We start from the raw sequence: 17,948 nt of genomic DNA, 5'->3' as shown, positions 1-17,948 counted from the left end.
GGAATTTCCTCTGTAAATCTAAAAGATTATGGAAAGATTTTATATTCTCTAGTTTTGCATAGATACATATAAATCCATAAGAAATGGTATATTAATTCATAGACAAATTTGTAAAATTGCATAAAAATTAATGGTAAGTGAAAAAAAAGCCAATGAAAGTTTACTTTGATTATATTTTGCAACTCTGCACTACTAAAGATAGGAAGGGAAGAGGAAGAAATAAACCTGTTGCTTGTATTTAACATACATTTTAATAGCTTAATATATACACATTTTTCATAATACTTTCATTTTTTTTAACTGAATATAAATAAAAACAGTAGTCTCACCATTGGCCCCTTTTATCTCATTCTTTTCTTGACCATATGACATGCTCCTTCCATTATTTTTCCCAAGCTTTTATTACTACTTTCTGACATGTCCTTTTAGAATTTATTTTAGCAGATAAGTCAGAATTCAAGTCCCCAAAGAAGGAAAGGATTTGGAGGGCTGAGTCTCATATATAAGGAAAGACTGAATGAAGTAAAGCCAGGGAGGTAGGGTAGGACTCCACTTCTTACCATACAGATTCTTAAAACCCATGGCAATGGGTTTGCACTTTACTCTTTAATGCTATGAGAGGTTGCTGAAATGTTTTAAGAAGATGCAACATGACATAACTTGTTTTTCTGTTTCATATATTTGTATCTGATTTTGTTTTTCCCTGTTTATTTGAAATACTTTTATGTTTACAGAACAGGGGGAAAGATAATACAGAGAGCTCCCTTATACCTTTTTTTATTTTTTCCCCTAGACCTTCTTTAAAAATTAATGTATAATTGACATATAACTTTGTTCCAGGCGTATTGTATAATGACATGATATTTGTATATATCACAGAATAAACAGCACAGAAGTCTAACTTTTGTCACCGTGCATAGTTACAAACTTTTCATGTGATGAGAACATTTTAAGATCTACTCTTGGCAACTTTGAAATACATGATTTACTTTATAACTGGAACTTTGCACATTTTGATCCCCTTTATCTGTTGCACTCACTGCCTCTGGCAGCCAGCATTCTGTTCTCAGTATCCATGAACTTGGGTTTTTCTTTCTTCTTTTTTTTTTTTTTTTTTTTTGGTTAGATCCTACATATAGGTGAGATCATACAGTAGTTGTCCTTCCCTGTCATAGTTTCATGTAGCATAATGCCCTCTAGGTCCATCCACTATTCTGTAACTATAAAAGTATTTCAAATGGTAAGATGTCATTCTCTTTTACAGCTGAATAATTGTATATTGTGTGCATGTACCACACATTCTTTATCCATTCATCCTTTGATAAATACTTAAGTTGTTTCCGTATCTTGGCAATTGTAAATATTGTTGCAATAAAGATGGGGATCCATATATCTTTTAAAAGTACTTTTGTTTTCTTTGGATAAATACCCAGAAAAGGAATGTGAACAGATCCATTTTTAAATTTTTGAGAAAACTCAGTACTATTTTCATAGTGGCTGCACCATTTACATTATCAACCATGCGTAAGGGTTCCCCTTTTTCCACATCCTCATTAACATTTCTTCTTTCTTGTTTTTTTGATAGTAGTCATTCTGACAGGTGTGAGGTGATATCTTGTGGTTTTGATTTGCATTTCCTAATGCTTAGTGATAGTGAATATCTTTTCATGTACCTGTTCACTGTCTATATTTTGTTTTTGGGAAAATGTCTATCCACATCTCCCATTTTTTAATTGGATTGTTGCTTGTCTTTGCTGTTGAGTTATGAGCTCTCCATTTATTTTGTTATGTTAACCCATCATCAGACATGATTTGCATATATTTTCTTCCATTCAATGGGTTTCCTTTTCATTTTGTTGATGATTTCCTTTGCTATGCAGAAGCACCCATATACGCTTTAATCAGCTACTCTTCATGTTAACATCTTGAATAATCATGGTGCTTGTATCATTATTAAGAAATGGGTATTGGTACAATGATATTTGTAAACTATAGACTTCACTCAGATTGCCTGTACTGTCTCAGTCTCCTCTGATCTGTGACAGAGTTTTCTGTGCATTGTCTTTCACTAGCTTAATTATTAAAGAATACTGATCAGGTATTTTGTAGATTATCTTCCAATTTGGGATTGTCTGGTATTTTGTAATGATTAAACAAGGTATTTAAGGAAAGAATGCAGGGATTAGTGTCTTTTCAGCACTTATTCTCAGGAGGACCTATTGTGTTGATATGTTTTAGTTTTCTAGTATTCAACTTAAGTCATTTGGTCTAGTTGGCATGTGCCAGCTTTACCCACTGTAGAGGTTTTTTCCTTTCTTACTGTTTTTCACAGTCAAGTTACTAAGTCTAGACTATAGTCCAAGGGGATCAGAGATATTAAACTACACCTCCTTAACAGAAAAGTGTCAAAGAATTTGTGGACCTAGGCTAATACCACCACAAAAGTAATAAATATTTTAGGGGCAACATTTTGAGGCTGTGCAAATATCTTTAAAGTTTAAGTAACTAATTTTAACATTTATTAGCGCATATTGCTTATTGCAATTAATGTGATTCTTTTTTCAAGACACAAATGCTTCTGTGTGTTGAGATGGATTTGAGGTGAGGTTGGAGAGAGCTTTGATACGAGAACTTCAGGTAATAGTACAGGATAAAGATGCTACCTTGGACTTAAGTATTGGCAGCAGCACTAAAGAAATAGATCAATTCTGGATGTATTTTTGTAGAGAACCAAGACTTGATGATTAGATTAGAGAGAGGTAAAAGTCAGGGGAAAATTGATGCTCCCTATTTTTTCACTTGATTGATATATTTATATGCAGTGTTAACTAAAATCAGTAGAGTATAAATGTATTAGTTATCTGTTTCTACCTAACAAATTATCTCTAAAATTAGTAGATTAAAGTAGCAATAAGAACTAATATCCTAGAGTTTCTGTGGGTCAGAAATTCAGGACCAAATTCACCAAATGGTCCTGATTTAGAGTCTTTCATGACACCACAGTCATCTGAAGGCTTAACTGAAGCTAAAGGAGAAGATTTTATAGGTGACTCACACACATGGATGCATATTGGTGCTGGTGGCTATTGGAGAGACCCTGTCCTCAAAGAACTTTCACTTATTGAAGGACATACACCAGAGTAAACACACAGTTACATACACTGCAATGTGAGTAAAGGGATGACGGAAGATATGCATAGAACACTGTAATGGAAATTTAGTGTTAGGCAAATGGTCCAAGGGAGACTAGTAAAGAATGGTTAAGCTGAGACCTTGAGGACATGTTACAGTTAATCAAGGAAAGGCTACAGAGTTCACTGGGCAAAGCAAATACCATGTGTGAGGAGCGTAAGTGAGAAAGAACCACAGGTTTGTTTGAATTAAAAGACATTCATTCTGTTGATAGCTCCATAGGAGTATGGTGAGAAATACCAATGAGATGTGAAGCTAGAGCATAAATTGAGAGCCAAATCAAAGAGAACCTAGGACACCTGTATAAAGACGTGGACATTATCTCAAGATGTTGAGTACCATTCAAGTGTTTAAAATAAAGGACAGACAGGATGAGGTTGTGATTTTATTTTATTTTTTTTTTTTATAGAGGCATGTTTTTATTTATTTGTTTGTTTGTTTGTTTTTTGTTTATACAAGCACTGGGTACAGTCAGAAGCGCGGGATGGTGAAAGAATTCACCAGAGCCAGAGTAGGGAGCAGAGCAGGCAGAAGGACCGAAGTACACTGCTGAGGGGAGCAGCGGGCGGCAGGAGAGGTCTGCGCGCCATGTGGGACCCTCCTCCGGTGGCTGGGGAGCAGCCAGGGATCGAACCGGCGCCGCAGAGGCTGCGGGCAGCTTCGCAACCCAGAGCTCAACCACTGCGCCACCGGGGAGGCCCAGGTTGTGATTTTATTAAATGTAGACACAGTGGTATGTTAGAGCAGAGAAGTAAAATCTTCGAAGAACCAATTTTCAGGAATTTTATGACATAACTGATAAGCAATCATATTAAAATTGTAACTTTACCACAATTAAGCAAATTATGATAAAACAAAGGTAATAAATTCTTAAACATCATTTTCTAATTATTTTTATATTTTATCATCTGTATGAGGTTATTTATACCTGTGAGATGGAAATACCGTATAATAGTGTGCTGCTGCACATTTCTTCCTAACTCTGGGTTCTGTCATGTTGTGTTTTTAGCTTGAAAGGAGTATTTATATTGATTTATTGTCTTATTGGTTGTCTAGACCAGGAGTTGGAAGATATATCCCATAGCACAAACCCGCCTGGCTGTGTTTTTGTAAACTGTTACTGGAATACAGCCTTCCCCATTCATTTATGTAATGTCTGTGGCCACTTTCACACACCTGTGGCAGATGGAGTACTTGTGATCAACTCTGTAGCCCACAGTTTTAAATATTGGTATCTAGCCTTTTAAGGAAAAGTTTTTTTTTTTTTTTTATAAATTTTATTGTTATATTCCCCATACAATTGCAGCCCCCCATTCTGACCCCAATCCCTCCCCTCCCGCCCCCGCCCCCCTAAAAGTGTCTCTGGTTCATAGTTTTTTGTTGATTTTGATTTTCACTTTCTTATAGTTATTCATTTTCCTGGTCCCTTATTTAAGTTTTCTAGATTCCTGCTATGAGTGAGACCATCCGGTATTTTTCTTTTTCTTTTTGGCTTATTTCGCTGAGCATGATCCCTTCCAGCGCCATCCATGTTGCAGCAAATTGCATGTGTTTATCTTTTTTGAATGCTGAGTAATATTCCATGGTATATATGTACCACATCTTCTTGATCCAGTCATCTATTTTTGGGCATTTGGGTTGTTTCCAAAGCTTAGCTATTGTAAACAGTGCTGCTATAAACATAGGGGTGCAGGTGTTCTTTGGAATTGATGTTTCTGTGTCCTTTGGGTAAATACCTAGGAGTGGAATTACTGGGTCATATGGAAGCTCTATGTTTAGTAGGTCCAGAAATCTCCACACAGCTTTCCACAGTGGTTGGACCAGTTTGCACTCCCACCAACAGTGCAGAAGAGTTCCTTTTTCTCCACACCCTCGCCAACATTTGTTGTTGCTAGTTTTTTTTAATATGTGCCATTCTCACTGGTGTAAGATGGTATCTCATGGTAGTTTTGATTTGCATTTCCCTGATGACAAGTGATGTTCAACATTTTTTCATATGCCTGTTGGCCATTTGCATTTCCTCTTCAGAGAAGTTTCTTTTAAGCTCTTCTGCCCATTTTTTGACTGGATTATTTTCTTTGTTGTTGTTGAGTCTCATCAGCTCTTTGCAGATTTTTGTGATCAGTCCTTTATCATTAGTGTTGGGTGCAAAAATGTTCTCCCAGTTGGTGGGGTTTCTCTTTGTTTTTGTTATTGTCTCTTTTGCTGTGCAAAAGCTCTTTAATTTGATATAGTCCCAGCTGTTTATCTTTGCCTTCACTATCACTGCTTTGGGTGATGTGTCTGTAAAGATGTCTTTGATGTGCAAATCACGTAGTGTTTCGCCTATATTTCCTTCTATATATTTTATGGTTTCAGGTCTTATGTCTAGTTCTTTAATCCATTTTGAGTTGATTTTTGTGTATGGTGTGAGGTGGTGGTCAAGCTTCATTCTTTTGCATGTAGCGACCCAGTTTTCCCAGCACCATTTATTGAACAAACTTTCTTTGCTCCAATGCATAGTCTTTGCTCCTTTGTCAAAGATTAGTTGACCATAAATCTGTGGGTTTATTTCTGGATTTTCTATTCGATTCCATTGGTCTGTATGTCTGTTCTTGTTCCAATACCATGCAGTTTTGATGATTATGGCTTTGTAGTATAGTTTGAAGTCTGGGAGTGTGATGCCTCCATTCCCTTCTTTTTTTTTCAGGAGAGCTTTGGCTATTCGGGGTTTTTTGTGATTCCATATGAATTTCATCAATAATTGTTCTATTTCTTTGAAGAATGACATTGAAATTTTGATTGGAATAGCATTGAATCTGTATATTGCTTTTGGAAGGATGGCCATTTTAATAATGTTTATTCTTCCAATCCATGAGCAGGGGATGTCTCTCCATTTCTTTGTGTCTTCTTCTATTTCTTTTAACAGTGTTTTATAGATTTCTTTGTATAGGTCCTTTACCTCTTTTGTTAGATTTATTCCCAAATATTTGATTTTTTTTGTTTCAATAACAAAAGGGATGGTCTTTTTGATTTCTTCTTCTTCAGATTTATTGTTTGTGTATAGGAAGGCTACTGACTTTTGCGTGTTGATTTTGTATCCTGCCACTTTACTGAACTGATTGATGAGTTGAATTAGCTTTTCTGTGGAGTTTTTGGGGTTCTCTATGTATAATATCATATCGTCTGCAAATAGTGATACTTTGACTTCTTCTTTTCCTATTTGGATTCCTTGGATGTCTTTCTCTTGTCTTATTGCCCTGGCTAGGACTTCCAGTATTATATTGAAAAGCAATGGTGAGAGTGGACATCCTTGTCTTGTTCCAGATCTTAATGGAATTGCTTTCAGCTTTTCACCATTGAGAATGATACTGGCTGTTGGCTTGTCATAGATGGCCTTTATGATGTTGAGGTATGTTCCTTGTATCCCAAGAATTTCAAGGGCTTTTATCATGAATGGGTGTTGCACTTTGTCGAAAGCTTTCTCAGCATCTATTGATATTATCATATGGTTTTTATATTTCTTTTTGTTGATGTGTTGGATAACGTTGATTGATTTTCGGATGTTAAACCATCCTTGTGCCCCTGGAATGAATCCAACTTGGTCGTGGTGAATTATCTTATGGATACATTGTTGGATTCTGATAGCTAAAATTTTATTGAGGATTTTTGCATCAGTGTTCATTAGGGAGATTGGCCTGTAGTTTTCCTTTTTTGTGTTGTCCTTGTTCGGTTTTGGTATTAGTGTAATGTTGGCTTCATAGAACGTGTTTGGTATTGTCCCTTCCTTCTCAATTTTTTGGAAGAGTTTGTGAAGGATAGGCACTAATTCGTCTCTGAATGTTTGGTAGAATTCATTTGTAAATCCATCAGGTCCTGGGCTTTTGTTTTTGGGGAGGTTTTTGATTACCATTTCAATTTTGCTAATTGTAATTGGTTTGTTTAGGTGTTCTATTTCTTCTTTATCTAGCTTTGGGTGATTGTAGAGTTGTAGGAATTTGTCCATCTCCTCTAGATTGTTAAACTTGTTTCCATATAACTGTTCATAGTAGTTACTGATTATTCTTTTGATTTCTGCTGTGTCCGTTGTGATTTCTCCTCTTTCATTGATGATCCTGTTTATTTGTGCTTTCTCCCTTTTTTCCTTTGTGAGCCTGGCTAGGGGTTTGTCTATTTTATTGATTTTTTCAAAGAACCAGCTCTTGGTTTCATTGATCTTTTGGATTGTTTTTTTAGTTTCAATTTCATTTATTTCTGCTTTGGTTTTTATTATTTCTTTTCTTCTACTGGTTTTGGGGTTTTTTTGTTGTTCTTTTTCTAGATCTTTGAGCTTCGAGATTAGGTTGTTTCTTTGCGTTCTTTCTTGTTTCTTGATGTGAGCTTCTATTGCTATATATTTTCCTCTTATTACTGCTTTTGCTGCATCCCATACATTTAGGATATTGGTGTCCTCCTTGTCGTTCAATTCAAAAAATTTTTTAATTTCTTCTTTGATCTCCTCATTAGTCCAATGGTCTTCCAGTAGTGTGGTTTTTAATCTCCATGAGGTAGGAAAGTTCCTTGCCTTCTTTTTATGGTTTATTTCTAGTTTGATGCCTTCATGGTCAGAAAAGATGGTTGATATGATTTCAATCTTGGTGTATCTGTTGATGTTTGTCTTGTGCCCCAGTATGTGATCGATCCTGGAGAATGATCCGTGTGCGCTTGAGAAAAATGTGTACTCTGTTTTTTTGGGGTTTAGTGTTCTATAGATGTCTGTTAAGCCCAATTGCTCTAGGTCTTTATTTAGAGCTTTGGTTTCTTTACTTATTTTTTGTCTTGTTGATCTATCCATTGTTGATAGTGGTGTGTTGAAGTCTCCCACTACGTATGTGTTTTCTCTGATGTCTGTTTTCAGAGAGGACAACAGTTGTCTGATATATTTTGGTGCTCCTTCGTTTGGTGAGTATATGTTAATGAGTGTTATTTCTTCTTGAAGTATTGTCCCCTTGATCATAATGTAGTGACCATTGGGGTCTCTTTTTATCTTTTTGAGTTTGAAATCTGTTTTATCTGATATAAGTATAGCTGTTCCTCCTTTCTTTTTTGGTCCATTTGCTTGTAGGATTGTTTTCCATCCTTTAACTTTGAGCCTATTTTTATCTTTTGTAGCTAAATGTGTTTCCTGGAGACAGCAAAAGGTTGGGTTTTGTTTCTTAATCCAGGCTGCAACTCTGTGTCTTTTTATTGAAGAGTTTAGTCCATTTACATTTAGAGTTAATATTGATATGTTAACATCTGTATTTGCCATTGTGTTTGTCTTTCCTTTGATTTTATTTATTTATTCTTTTAATAACTTTTTTTTTTTTTTTGGCCTTCTTTCATTGTTATTCGTCACTCTGAGGTTCTGGCTTTAGGACTCCTTGTAGTATTTTTTGGAGTGGGGGTTTAGTTGCAATGAAATTCCGGAGTTTCTGTTTGTCTGGGAAGGTCCATATTCTTTCTTCAAAGAGGAAGGAGAGCTTTGCGGGATAGAGTATTCTTGGTTGGCATCTGTTTTCTTGGAGTCTGTTGACTATGTCCCTCCACTCTCTCCTTGCCCGTAGTGTTTCTTCGGAGAAGTCTGATGTCAGCCTGATTGGTTTTCTTTTAAGGAAAAGTTTTATATGGCCGCTCAGGATAGTTAATTTAGACTAAGACTTAAAAGGTTGTTGTATCGTCAGCCTTTTCATTATGAATAGTACAGAAATATTTAGGAAATTTTCTTCAAGTATTTGATTACTGTTGTCAAAATCAGCAAAACACTTGTTCATATCATTGACAAATGAGTGGAATTCTAAGTCTTCATTTAATTTCATCTTTTCTTTAACATTAACCCGTTCATATCATAACTTCATTTATTCCTCAGTTTCAACTATTGGTGGCTGTGGATATAAGAGTTTGGCAAAAATCAGTGGAAATATTATGTGAGAAAATGTTAATTATATAGAACTTACAATAAGAAGTATTGTATGTCATAGTTTGCATGTTGTGTACTGTATATTCTCTGATTCAGTTTATATTAAAATATACAATAAACTTATACATGGACACATGTATACATGCATGCAACACACACATGCATGTAAATGTACGTACAGGGCCTCCCCTGGTGGCGCAGTGGATGAGCGCTGGGTTGCGAAGCTGCCCGCAGCCTCTGCAGCGCCGGTTTGATCCCCGGCCACTGGCAAGGGTCCCACATGGCATGCAGACCTCTCCTGTCGCCCGCTGCTCCCCTTAGCAGTGTTTTCAGTCCTTCTGCTTGTTCTGCTCCCCGCCCTGGCTCTGGTGAATTCTCTCACCCTCCTGCGCTTCTGACCGTACCCAGTGCTTGTACAAATAAATAAATAAATATTTAAAAATAAAATAAAATAAAATAAAAAATTAATGTACATACACATTCACCTGAGAGCTGATTGTTAAGCATTTACCAACACAGCACTAGGTACAGAGAACATGTATTATGGCTATATGCAAATTGGCAATATATATTTCGAGCAATATTTGCTTAAAGTGAAGTACTAGTATCCTATCTGCAATACAAGAATTAACATAAATTTTTATATAAGCATTTAATTATTACACTTTTACTAAATTTAGTTTTTTTTAAACTGTAATATTGTACTGTAAGGTGCTACATTTCTCCTGTGATCACGCTGCTGCTCATTTCTGTGCAAAGTTAGGCAATTCCAGCTGAAGTTAATTGAAGAGCAAATGTTTTTATATATCCCACATTTCTCTAACATTTTCTTCATATATTGTTTTTTCTGGATCACTATTATTTAGCATGGATATAAGAAAATAGAGTTTTGGAGTTTTTCCATTGTGAAATTTAGAATTGAATGGTGTGTTTTCCTGGGAAGATTAGAATTATGATACAATATAATTTCTATTCTCCATTATAGTGTAATGTAAATATTCATTAGCACTACCTCAGAAAGAATAAAATTCTTTTTTTTTTTTAAGATTTATTTATTCATGCATACATGAACTGGGGTACAGGCTAAATGTGCAGGAGGGTGAGAGGAGTCACCAGAGATAGAGCAGGGAACAGAACAGGCGGACTGACTGAAATACACTGCTTAGGGCAGCAGCGGGCAAGACAGAAGAGGTCTGCCATTCCGTGTGGCTATCTCCACAGCCGGCTGGGATTGAACCCGCAATGCAGAGGCTGCGGACAGCTTCACAGCACTGCACTCAACCGCCTGCACCATTAGGGAGGCCCAAGAATAAAGTTCTTAATGTTACCTAGCTAACATACTTTCTTAATATCTATATTCCCTATTGATCTGTTGTCTTATTTTCTACAGTGTTCAAGTTGTGAATTTTTTTTTTTTTGGCTTAAATGTTAGCAATTTCCAGTCCATGGGAATTTCAATAAAGTTTTACTTCAAATATTTTAAGCAATGTTTGTATGAGTAGTATTTCTCTAATATTTAAAGATGGAATGCTATTCTGTACATTCTTATATCGGTAATTGAGGATATAGTGTCTTCTCTCATGCAACCATAGGTCCATGTCATTTTCTAAATTTGAGGCAGATTATAGATGTTTTTGTTTTATTATTGATTTACTATTAGTTTGGTTTTCTCATATGGTATATTTTTTGATTTGTTTGCCACCCTAGAACAAGGAAGAAGTGATGGCTGTGAGACTCCGGGAAGCAGATAGCATAGCTGCTGTTGCTGAACTACGGCAGCACATTGCAGAGCTTGAAATCCAGGTACTGTATGAAAATGATGAAGTACACAGAAAAATAACGCAGTAGTTTTCCTTCTCTCTGCATCTGAACAGTGATTGATGGCTTCATCCTAGTGACTGATTCTATCTTCAACACTAACTCTTTTCCATATCCTTTTTTATTATAGTGAAATACATATAAAATTTACATAGTTCTTGTGACATGAAATGTGAATACATTGCTGTACAAACAGCCTCCATAACTGGCTTCATATTGCAAAACTGAAACTCTACCCATTAAACAACTCTCCATTGCCTCTTCTTCCAGTCTCTGGAAACCATTGTTGTATTTTGTCTCTGAACTTCTCTAGTCTTGGTACCTCATAGAAGTAAAATAATACATTATATGCTTTTTATAACTGACTTATTTCACTTAGCATAATGTCTTCAAGGTCCATTCATGTTTTAATATATGTCAGAACTTTCTTCCTTTGTAGGACTGAATAGTTTTTCTTGTACATGTATACCACCTTTGCTTATCCGTCTACCCACTGAGGAACACTTCCACCTTTTGCCTGTTAAATAATGTTGCTTTGAAAAGGGGTGTCCAAATATCTGTTTGAGTCTCTGTTTTCATTTCTTTGAAGTGAGATTGCTGGGTCATGAAGTAATTTTATGTTTACTTTTTGAGGAATGACTATACTGTTTCCCAAGGCAGCTGAACCACTTTACAATGTACAAAGGTCCCAATTTCTCCCATCCTCACAAACACTTGTTAATTTTGTGAGTGTTTTTTTTAATCGTAGACAATCCTAATGGGTATATTAAGGTATTTCATTATGGTTTTGATTTACATCTTTCTAATGATTAGTGAAATTGAGCCAACTGCATAATGTATTTGTAACTGGCTAGTTAAATCATGTTAGGTTATGCAATTTCCAGTTTCATCCTATACTTTTCTAACATCAAGAAAATTATAGTTTTACCATATTTGTCTTTATTTTATTCATAAAATAATAGGATTTAAATTAATTCTTTTTGTTGATTCTAAAATATTAAAGTGAAGAACCTCATAGGTGGCATGTTTTGTTTTAAAAGAAATATAACAATGTATCATTTATGAAAAAATAGAAAATGCATGAAAATTTTCTTTTCAATAACAGTGTATTAACATCAAATAACTTGATTAAATGATCACTGGAATGATTCCTTGATTTTTTTTTTTTTTTTTTTTGCCAGATTCATTGGTATTTTTCCAGTATTTATCCTTGGGCTTTGTAATTTCTGACTATTTTCTTAGCATTCTCTTCTTTAGCTTTCCTATTATCACTCATTTTTGCCTGCCTTCTTTCTTGTTTAAATTTTGTTTTCAGTTTTCTTTATCCATTCTGAATGTATTCTTTTGAGAATTCAAGTTTTGGGCTTTTTAAAATCTGTACTTAAATGAAAGTTCTCACTTACATGGCTTCAGGAGTCCTTTTTTTTTTTTTTTTTAAAGATTTATTTATTTATTTATCCAAGCACTGGGTACAGTCAGAAGCGCTGAAGGGTGAGAGAATTCACCAGAGCGGGGAACAGAACAGCAGACTGACGAAACACACTGCTGAGGGGAGCAGTGGGCATGGCAGGAGAGGTCTGTCGCGCCATGTGGGAGCCTCGCTGGTGGCTGGGGATCGAACCGGCCCTGCAGAGGCTGCGGGCAGCTTTGCAGCCAGCTCTCAACCGCTGCACCACCAGGGGAGGCCCAGGAATCATCTTTTTTTTGAAAGATTTATTTATGCATACAAGAGCTGGGGTACAGGCCAGAGATGCAGCAGGTAAGAGGATTCACCAGAGACAGAGTGGGGAACAGAACAGGCAGATTGACTGAAGTACACTGCTGAGGGGAGCAGCGGGTGAGTCAGGAGAGGTCTGCTGCACCATGTGGGTTGCTCCCTGCCCGGCCAGGGATTGAACTCATGCTGCAGAGGCTGCGGATTGCTTCACAGTGTGGTGTTTAACCCCTTGTGCCACCAGGGAGGTCCCAGAAGTCATCTTTATAAGAGTGACTACTAATATATCTGCAGCCCTGGCATGTTTCCCCCAATCAATGATTTTTTTTAAACCTTTCTAAACAGTGTACAGAGAGGTTCATAAAATAAAGCTATATCATATGTATAAGTCACATATGTATACATTACCCATATAACCATTACTTAGGTCAGGTATGCCCCAGAAGTCTGCCTACTCACATCCTACTCCCTTATTCTGAATTTCATGTTAGTCACTTCTTTGGTTTTCCTTATAATTATATTATCTTACATCTCTATTCTATACAATTTAGTTTTCTATTTTGGAGTTTTGTGTAGAGTACTATTGAATATTTCTATCTCTTCAGATTATTTTTATTAAAGTCATTTTTATTATTGCAGATGTTCCATTTATGAATATATCACAGTATATTTATCCATTCTATTAAAAGTGGTCCTTTGGGAATTTCCAGATTGGGGATGTTATTAACAATGATGTGATTATGAATAATCTGTGCACTACACTGACCACATACATGTACACAAGTGTTTCTAGCATGTTTACCAAGGTGTGGAATGACTAGGTCATAAAAATCTGTATTTTCCAAAGTGCTGTACCAGTTTAAATTTCCAGCAGCATTATGAAAGTTCTTGTTTTTTCACATCCTTCCCAACACTAGGTGGTGTCAAATGTTTTATTTGGTACTGGTCTTCTGGGTCTGCAGGGATAATCATTCTAGTTTTAATTTCCATTTACTTGAGTACTAATAAGTTGGCCTTTTGGATTTCTTTTGTAAAGTGCCTATTAATATTTTTTGTGTATATTGTTTGGTTGCATGGTCTTTTTCTTATGGATATGTAGTTTTTTACATATTGATGTTATGTTTTGCAGATGTCTATTTCCATTCTGTGACATGTGTGTTTTGTTGGGGGGTTTTGTGTTTTTTAAACTTACTCTGTCTTGATGAGTAGATTAACAGTTTTCATGGCTATTAGACAGCTTTACGTGGAAGTTACACAGATACTTCAAATTCATATTTAAAATCAGATGTGTTCCTATTCCATCCAAACTGTTTTCCTTCTTTTTATCTCAAGTCTTGATTAATGGTAACATCTCCTGTCCGTTCCGTCAAATCTAGTAGGAACTTTTCTTACCTTCTGCTATATGTACCAAGGATGTATATATATAGTGTACATAAATTTTCAGCTTCACTAGGAGATACCAAATTATTTTTTAAGGTGCGTATGCTAGTTAACATCTTAGCAATATTTTTGCTTCTTACCTACTCTTGTAAAATTTGCTTCAGATAATTCTTAATAATTCATACAAACTAAACTTTCTTGTCTAACTCCAGTTCCTTCAAAAGATAAAATGCCTGAGTAAATTTAAAACTAAATTAAGGTGGGCCTCCCCGGTGGCGCAGCGGTTGAGCGCTGGGTTGCGAAGCTACCCACGGCCTCTGCGGCGCCGGTTCGATCCCCGGCTGCTCCCCGGCCACCGGAGGAGGGTCCCACATGGCGCGCAGACCTCTCCTGCCGCCCGCTGCTCCCCTCAGCAGTGTACTTTGGTCCTTCTGCCTGCTCTGCTCCCCGCTCTAGCTCTGGTGAATTCTCTCACCCTCCCGCGCTTCTGACTGTACCCAGTGCATGTATAAACCAAAACAAACAAACAAATAATAAATAAATAAAATAAGACATGCCTCTAGAAAATTAAAAAAAAAAAACTAAATTAAGGTAATGTCAATTGTTTAAATTTTTTTTTTTCTTGGGCCTCCCTGGTGGCGCAAGGGGTTAAGTCACAGCACTATGAAGCTGTCCACAGCCACTGCAGCATGAGTTCAATCCCCAGCCAGGGAGCAACCCAAATGGCGCAGCAGACCTCTCCTGTCTTGCTCACTGCTCCACTTAGCAGTGTATTTCAGTCAGTCTGTTTGCTCTGCTCCCTTCTGTCTCTGGTGAATCCTCTTACCCTCTACACCTCTGGCCTGTATCATTTCTTATATGCATAAATAAATAAATCTTTTAAAAAATTTTTTCTTTAAATTTTCAAAGCATGTCTATTTCCCCACCACTCCCTTAGTCAATCTACCCCATGCCCTTACAAGAACAATTGTAGTAACTTCCTATCCTGTTTCCTTTTCTGCAGCCTCAGCTGTTCCACAGAGCTACCAGTTTTCTTTCTAAAACAAAACTTTTGACTACCTTTTACTACCAAATCAATTGAAATGCCTCAGCATAAAATGATTGTCATTATTCCCTAAACCTGCATCTGTATTACCTCCCTCTCCTCACTTCTTACCTTTTTTTTATACATGCCTACACTTTTCAGAATTTTACATTCTGCATGCTACTAGTTCTTCATATTGCTATATATTTTTTAACCTCCTAGTTCTCTGCTTTTGGGGTATTTCTGCTTATTTAGTTTTCCTTTACTAACTTGCTATTAATACATTAAGTGAATGTGTTTTCAGTAGATACTTTAATAATTAGCTTTCCTTCAGTAGCTCCTTTGTTAAAACCTTTCCTTTCCTCAACCATAACAATAATAATACATTTTAGGTTATCCTTAGTCGTGGAAATGTCTTAGATCATTTTCAAGTTCCACTAGGGGGAGAACTCAATCAAATAATTTTGTGCTTCAAATCTCTTCAGCCCAGCTTTTCAATTACTATTACTGTCTTGTGAATGATTTTTTTTTCCATAAACCAGATTTTCTCAACCTTTTCATTTAGTAAATTATATCACTATACAACAAATTTTGTGACTGTTATTAATATAATTAAAGTTTACTTTAAATGTAGTTATGAAACTTAAAGATACCATATTTAGATGCTAAAATGGATTAGATGAAACACTCACTCATATAAACACAATAGCACTCTGTAGTAGAAAAACTTATGAGGCTTACTAAAAATGTTTACCAAACTTGTTTTCAAAGATTCTTCAGTCAACTTGAAACTTTCAGGTCTGATAAACTTCCCCCCATGTTATTCTGAGATAACTGAATCTGTAATATTTGTAATATCCTTTATAATAATGCCTTGCCCCCTGGCTTTAGAGGTATTGTTTTATAATAGCATCTCACAGTGAATTTAGCCTTTTTAAAGGGTAGCAGCTTTCAGATTTTAGCCATTTTCCTATAACTTTGCAAAAGTTATTATCCAGGTTCCTCATCAAACAGAATGATACTTATTGATGGATTTCAGTCACACTTCTACTGTAATGCTTCTTCAGAGTAGATTATACAACTATAAAATTGTTTCCCCTAAATATAAAAAATTATGATGCATTGTTTTTAATTGTAATCTTTTTTGACAATTCAGAATTACCATTATGAATTTTAAATACTATATAATCCTCTCACTTCATCAGGTCTCTGTTACCTTCATAGATAAATCTCATTTGGTCATATTTCTGTCTAAAGTATTCTCATCTCTATCCTCTTATGCTGTTTTATATTTAAGTATATATGAACAACATATTAAAAGTTATTCCTCCCATAAATATTCAATTTTGTTGTCCACATTTCTCACAAGAATAGAAGCTCCATAAGAGAGGAACTTTTTTCTGTCTTACTCAATTGCTGTATTCTTCAGTGATTGATGTATAGTGCCATCACTCAGATATTTGTATTTGAATGAGTTAAATTAATACACTAATCATCTACTGTTGTTTCTACAGTGATTTTTAATGTATGTAATTTGAAAATTCAAATTTTTTAAATTCAGAGATTATCACCATCTTCACACTTGCATCAACTTGCATACATTCTTTTCTGATTAGGTCCCTACTAGTTAAGACAGAAAATGCATTAGACCCTATCTACATTCATTTATCCTTATGTTAGAAGAAATAACTGAGTCTGGAACCCTTCTTTGAAATATATTGAATTTCAGCCTCTGAAAACTGGTATACATTTATTGTTAGTATTAATTGTTTTTAATCACTTGGGAAATTATGACATGAGATTATGCTAGCTTTTATCTTTTAAAGGAAAATTTTTTCCTTGCCTTTGTACATACACTTTACATATTGATCTTATGGTTAGATGTTTCAAACTAAGGGAATTTCGTTAAATAGTCTGTAAAAGAAAATACATATCATACTCAGAATAAAGAGCTTTAAGAAATTTAATTATTAGGAACAAAAGGATTTTAGAATAATCCTAAGTGACTCTATAGTCACAACTTTTTGTCTTTTTTTATAACCAAATCAAGATTTTTTTTAAATGAATTTATTTTTAATTGAGGTATTTGTATACCCATCAGGTATTGCCACCATTGTGCACTCATCACCAAATCATGCATAGTCCACTACCATTATCCATTATTTTTGTTTTTTCCTTATCTTTTTGGTTTCTTATAATTGCAAGAGATTCTGTACTGTTTAAAGTATGGATTTTGTTGTTTTTTAAAAAATATTTATTTACTTACGCATAGAAGAACTGGGGTGTAGGACAGAGGTGTGGGGAGTGAGATGATTCACCAGAGATGGAGTGCAGAGCAGAACAGGCAGATTTACTGAATACACTGCTAAGGAGAGCAGTGGGCAAGACAGGAGAGGTCTGCAGTGCCATATGTGGGTCACCTCCCTGGCCGGGGATCAAATTCAGGCCCTAGCAGTGATAGCATGATGGTACTGAGACTTAATTCCTAAGCCACCAGGGAGGTCCCAAGAGTGTCGATTATTGAATCAAGCCACTTATTAGCTGTCTTATGTTTGAGTAGTTATCTAACTTAGTTTATATTTACCCCACACAACTGTGGAATCTAAAATTAACTGCTTTAGAGTTATTGAGATTTAAAAAGATAGCATGTGTAAAATGTTCCTTCTTTCCTAACTAGGCTTCATTAGATAATTTTAAATTAAAAACCACACAACATTGTAGGGGCTTCCAAAAATTATAGCCAGACTGGAAAGTGCAGAAAGTCTTTGGGTTCCTTTAGGTAGTTTTTATCCATCCTGGATAATGAATTTATCCCTTTCCAAGAATAATATGTAACTTCAAGTTAAGAATTGCTGTGGCTTTTTGTTTTTTCTAAAATGTTTACGTGAATGAATTTATTTCTG

The 17,948-nt window shown here is 35.6% G+C and overlaps 1 protein-coding gene across 6 annotated transcripts in view; it reads left to right on the top strand.

Annotated features, from left to right (window-relative positions):
• The window catches only part of EVI5 (ecotropic viral integration site 5), a gene marked incomplete at both ends in the record, with an annotated part of 175,135 nt that overhangs the window by 96,218 nt on the left and 60,969 nt on the right, over nucleotides 1-17,948 (top strand). For 5 of the 6 annotated variants that reach the window (XM_084243965.1, XM_084243964.1, XM_084243961.1 and 2 more), the window contains one exon: nucleotides 10,817-10,912. The exons of the other annotated variant lie outside the window; for it this stretch is intronic. In XM_084243965.1, coding sequence (XP_084100091.1) covers nucleotides 10,817-10,912 — 96 coding nt within the window. The remainder of the gene's footprint in view (nucleotides 1-10,816; nucleotides 10,913-17,948) is intronic. 6 annotated transcript variants of the gene reach the window in all.

This window comes from Talpa europaea, assembly GCF_964194135.1.
Source record: "Talpa europaea genome assembly, chromosome: 9".
In the NCBI taxonomy this organism is placed as follows: Eukaryota; Metazoa; Chordata; class Mammalia; order Eulipotyphla; family Talpidae; genus Talpa; species Talpa europaea.
The sequence above is the reverse complement of the archived record's forward strand: the minus strand, read 5'-3'. Positions and strand labels throughout refer to the sequence as shown.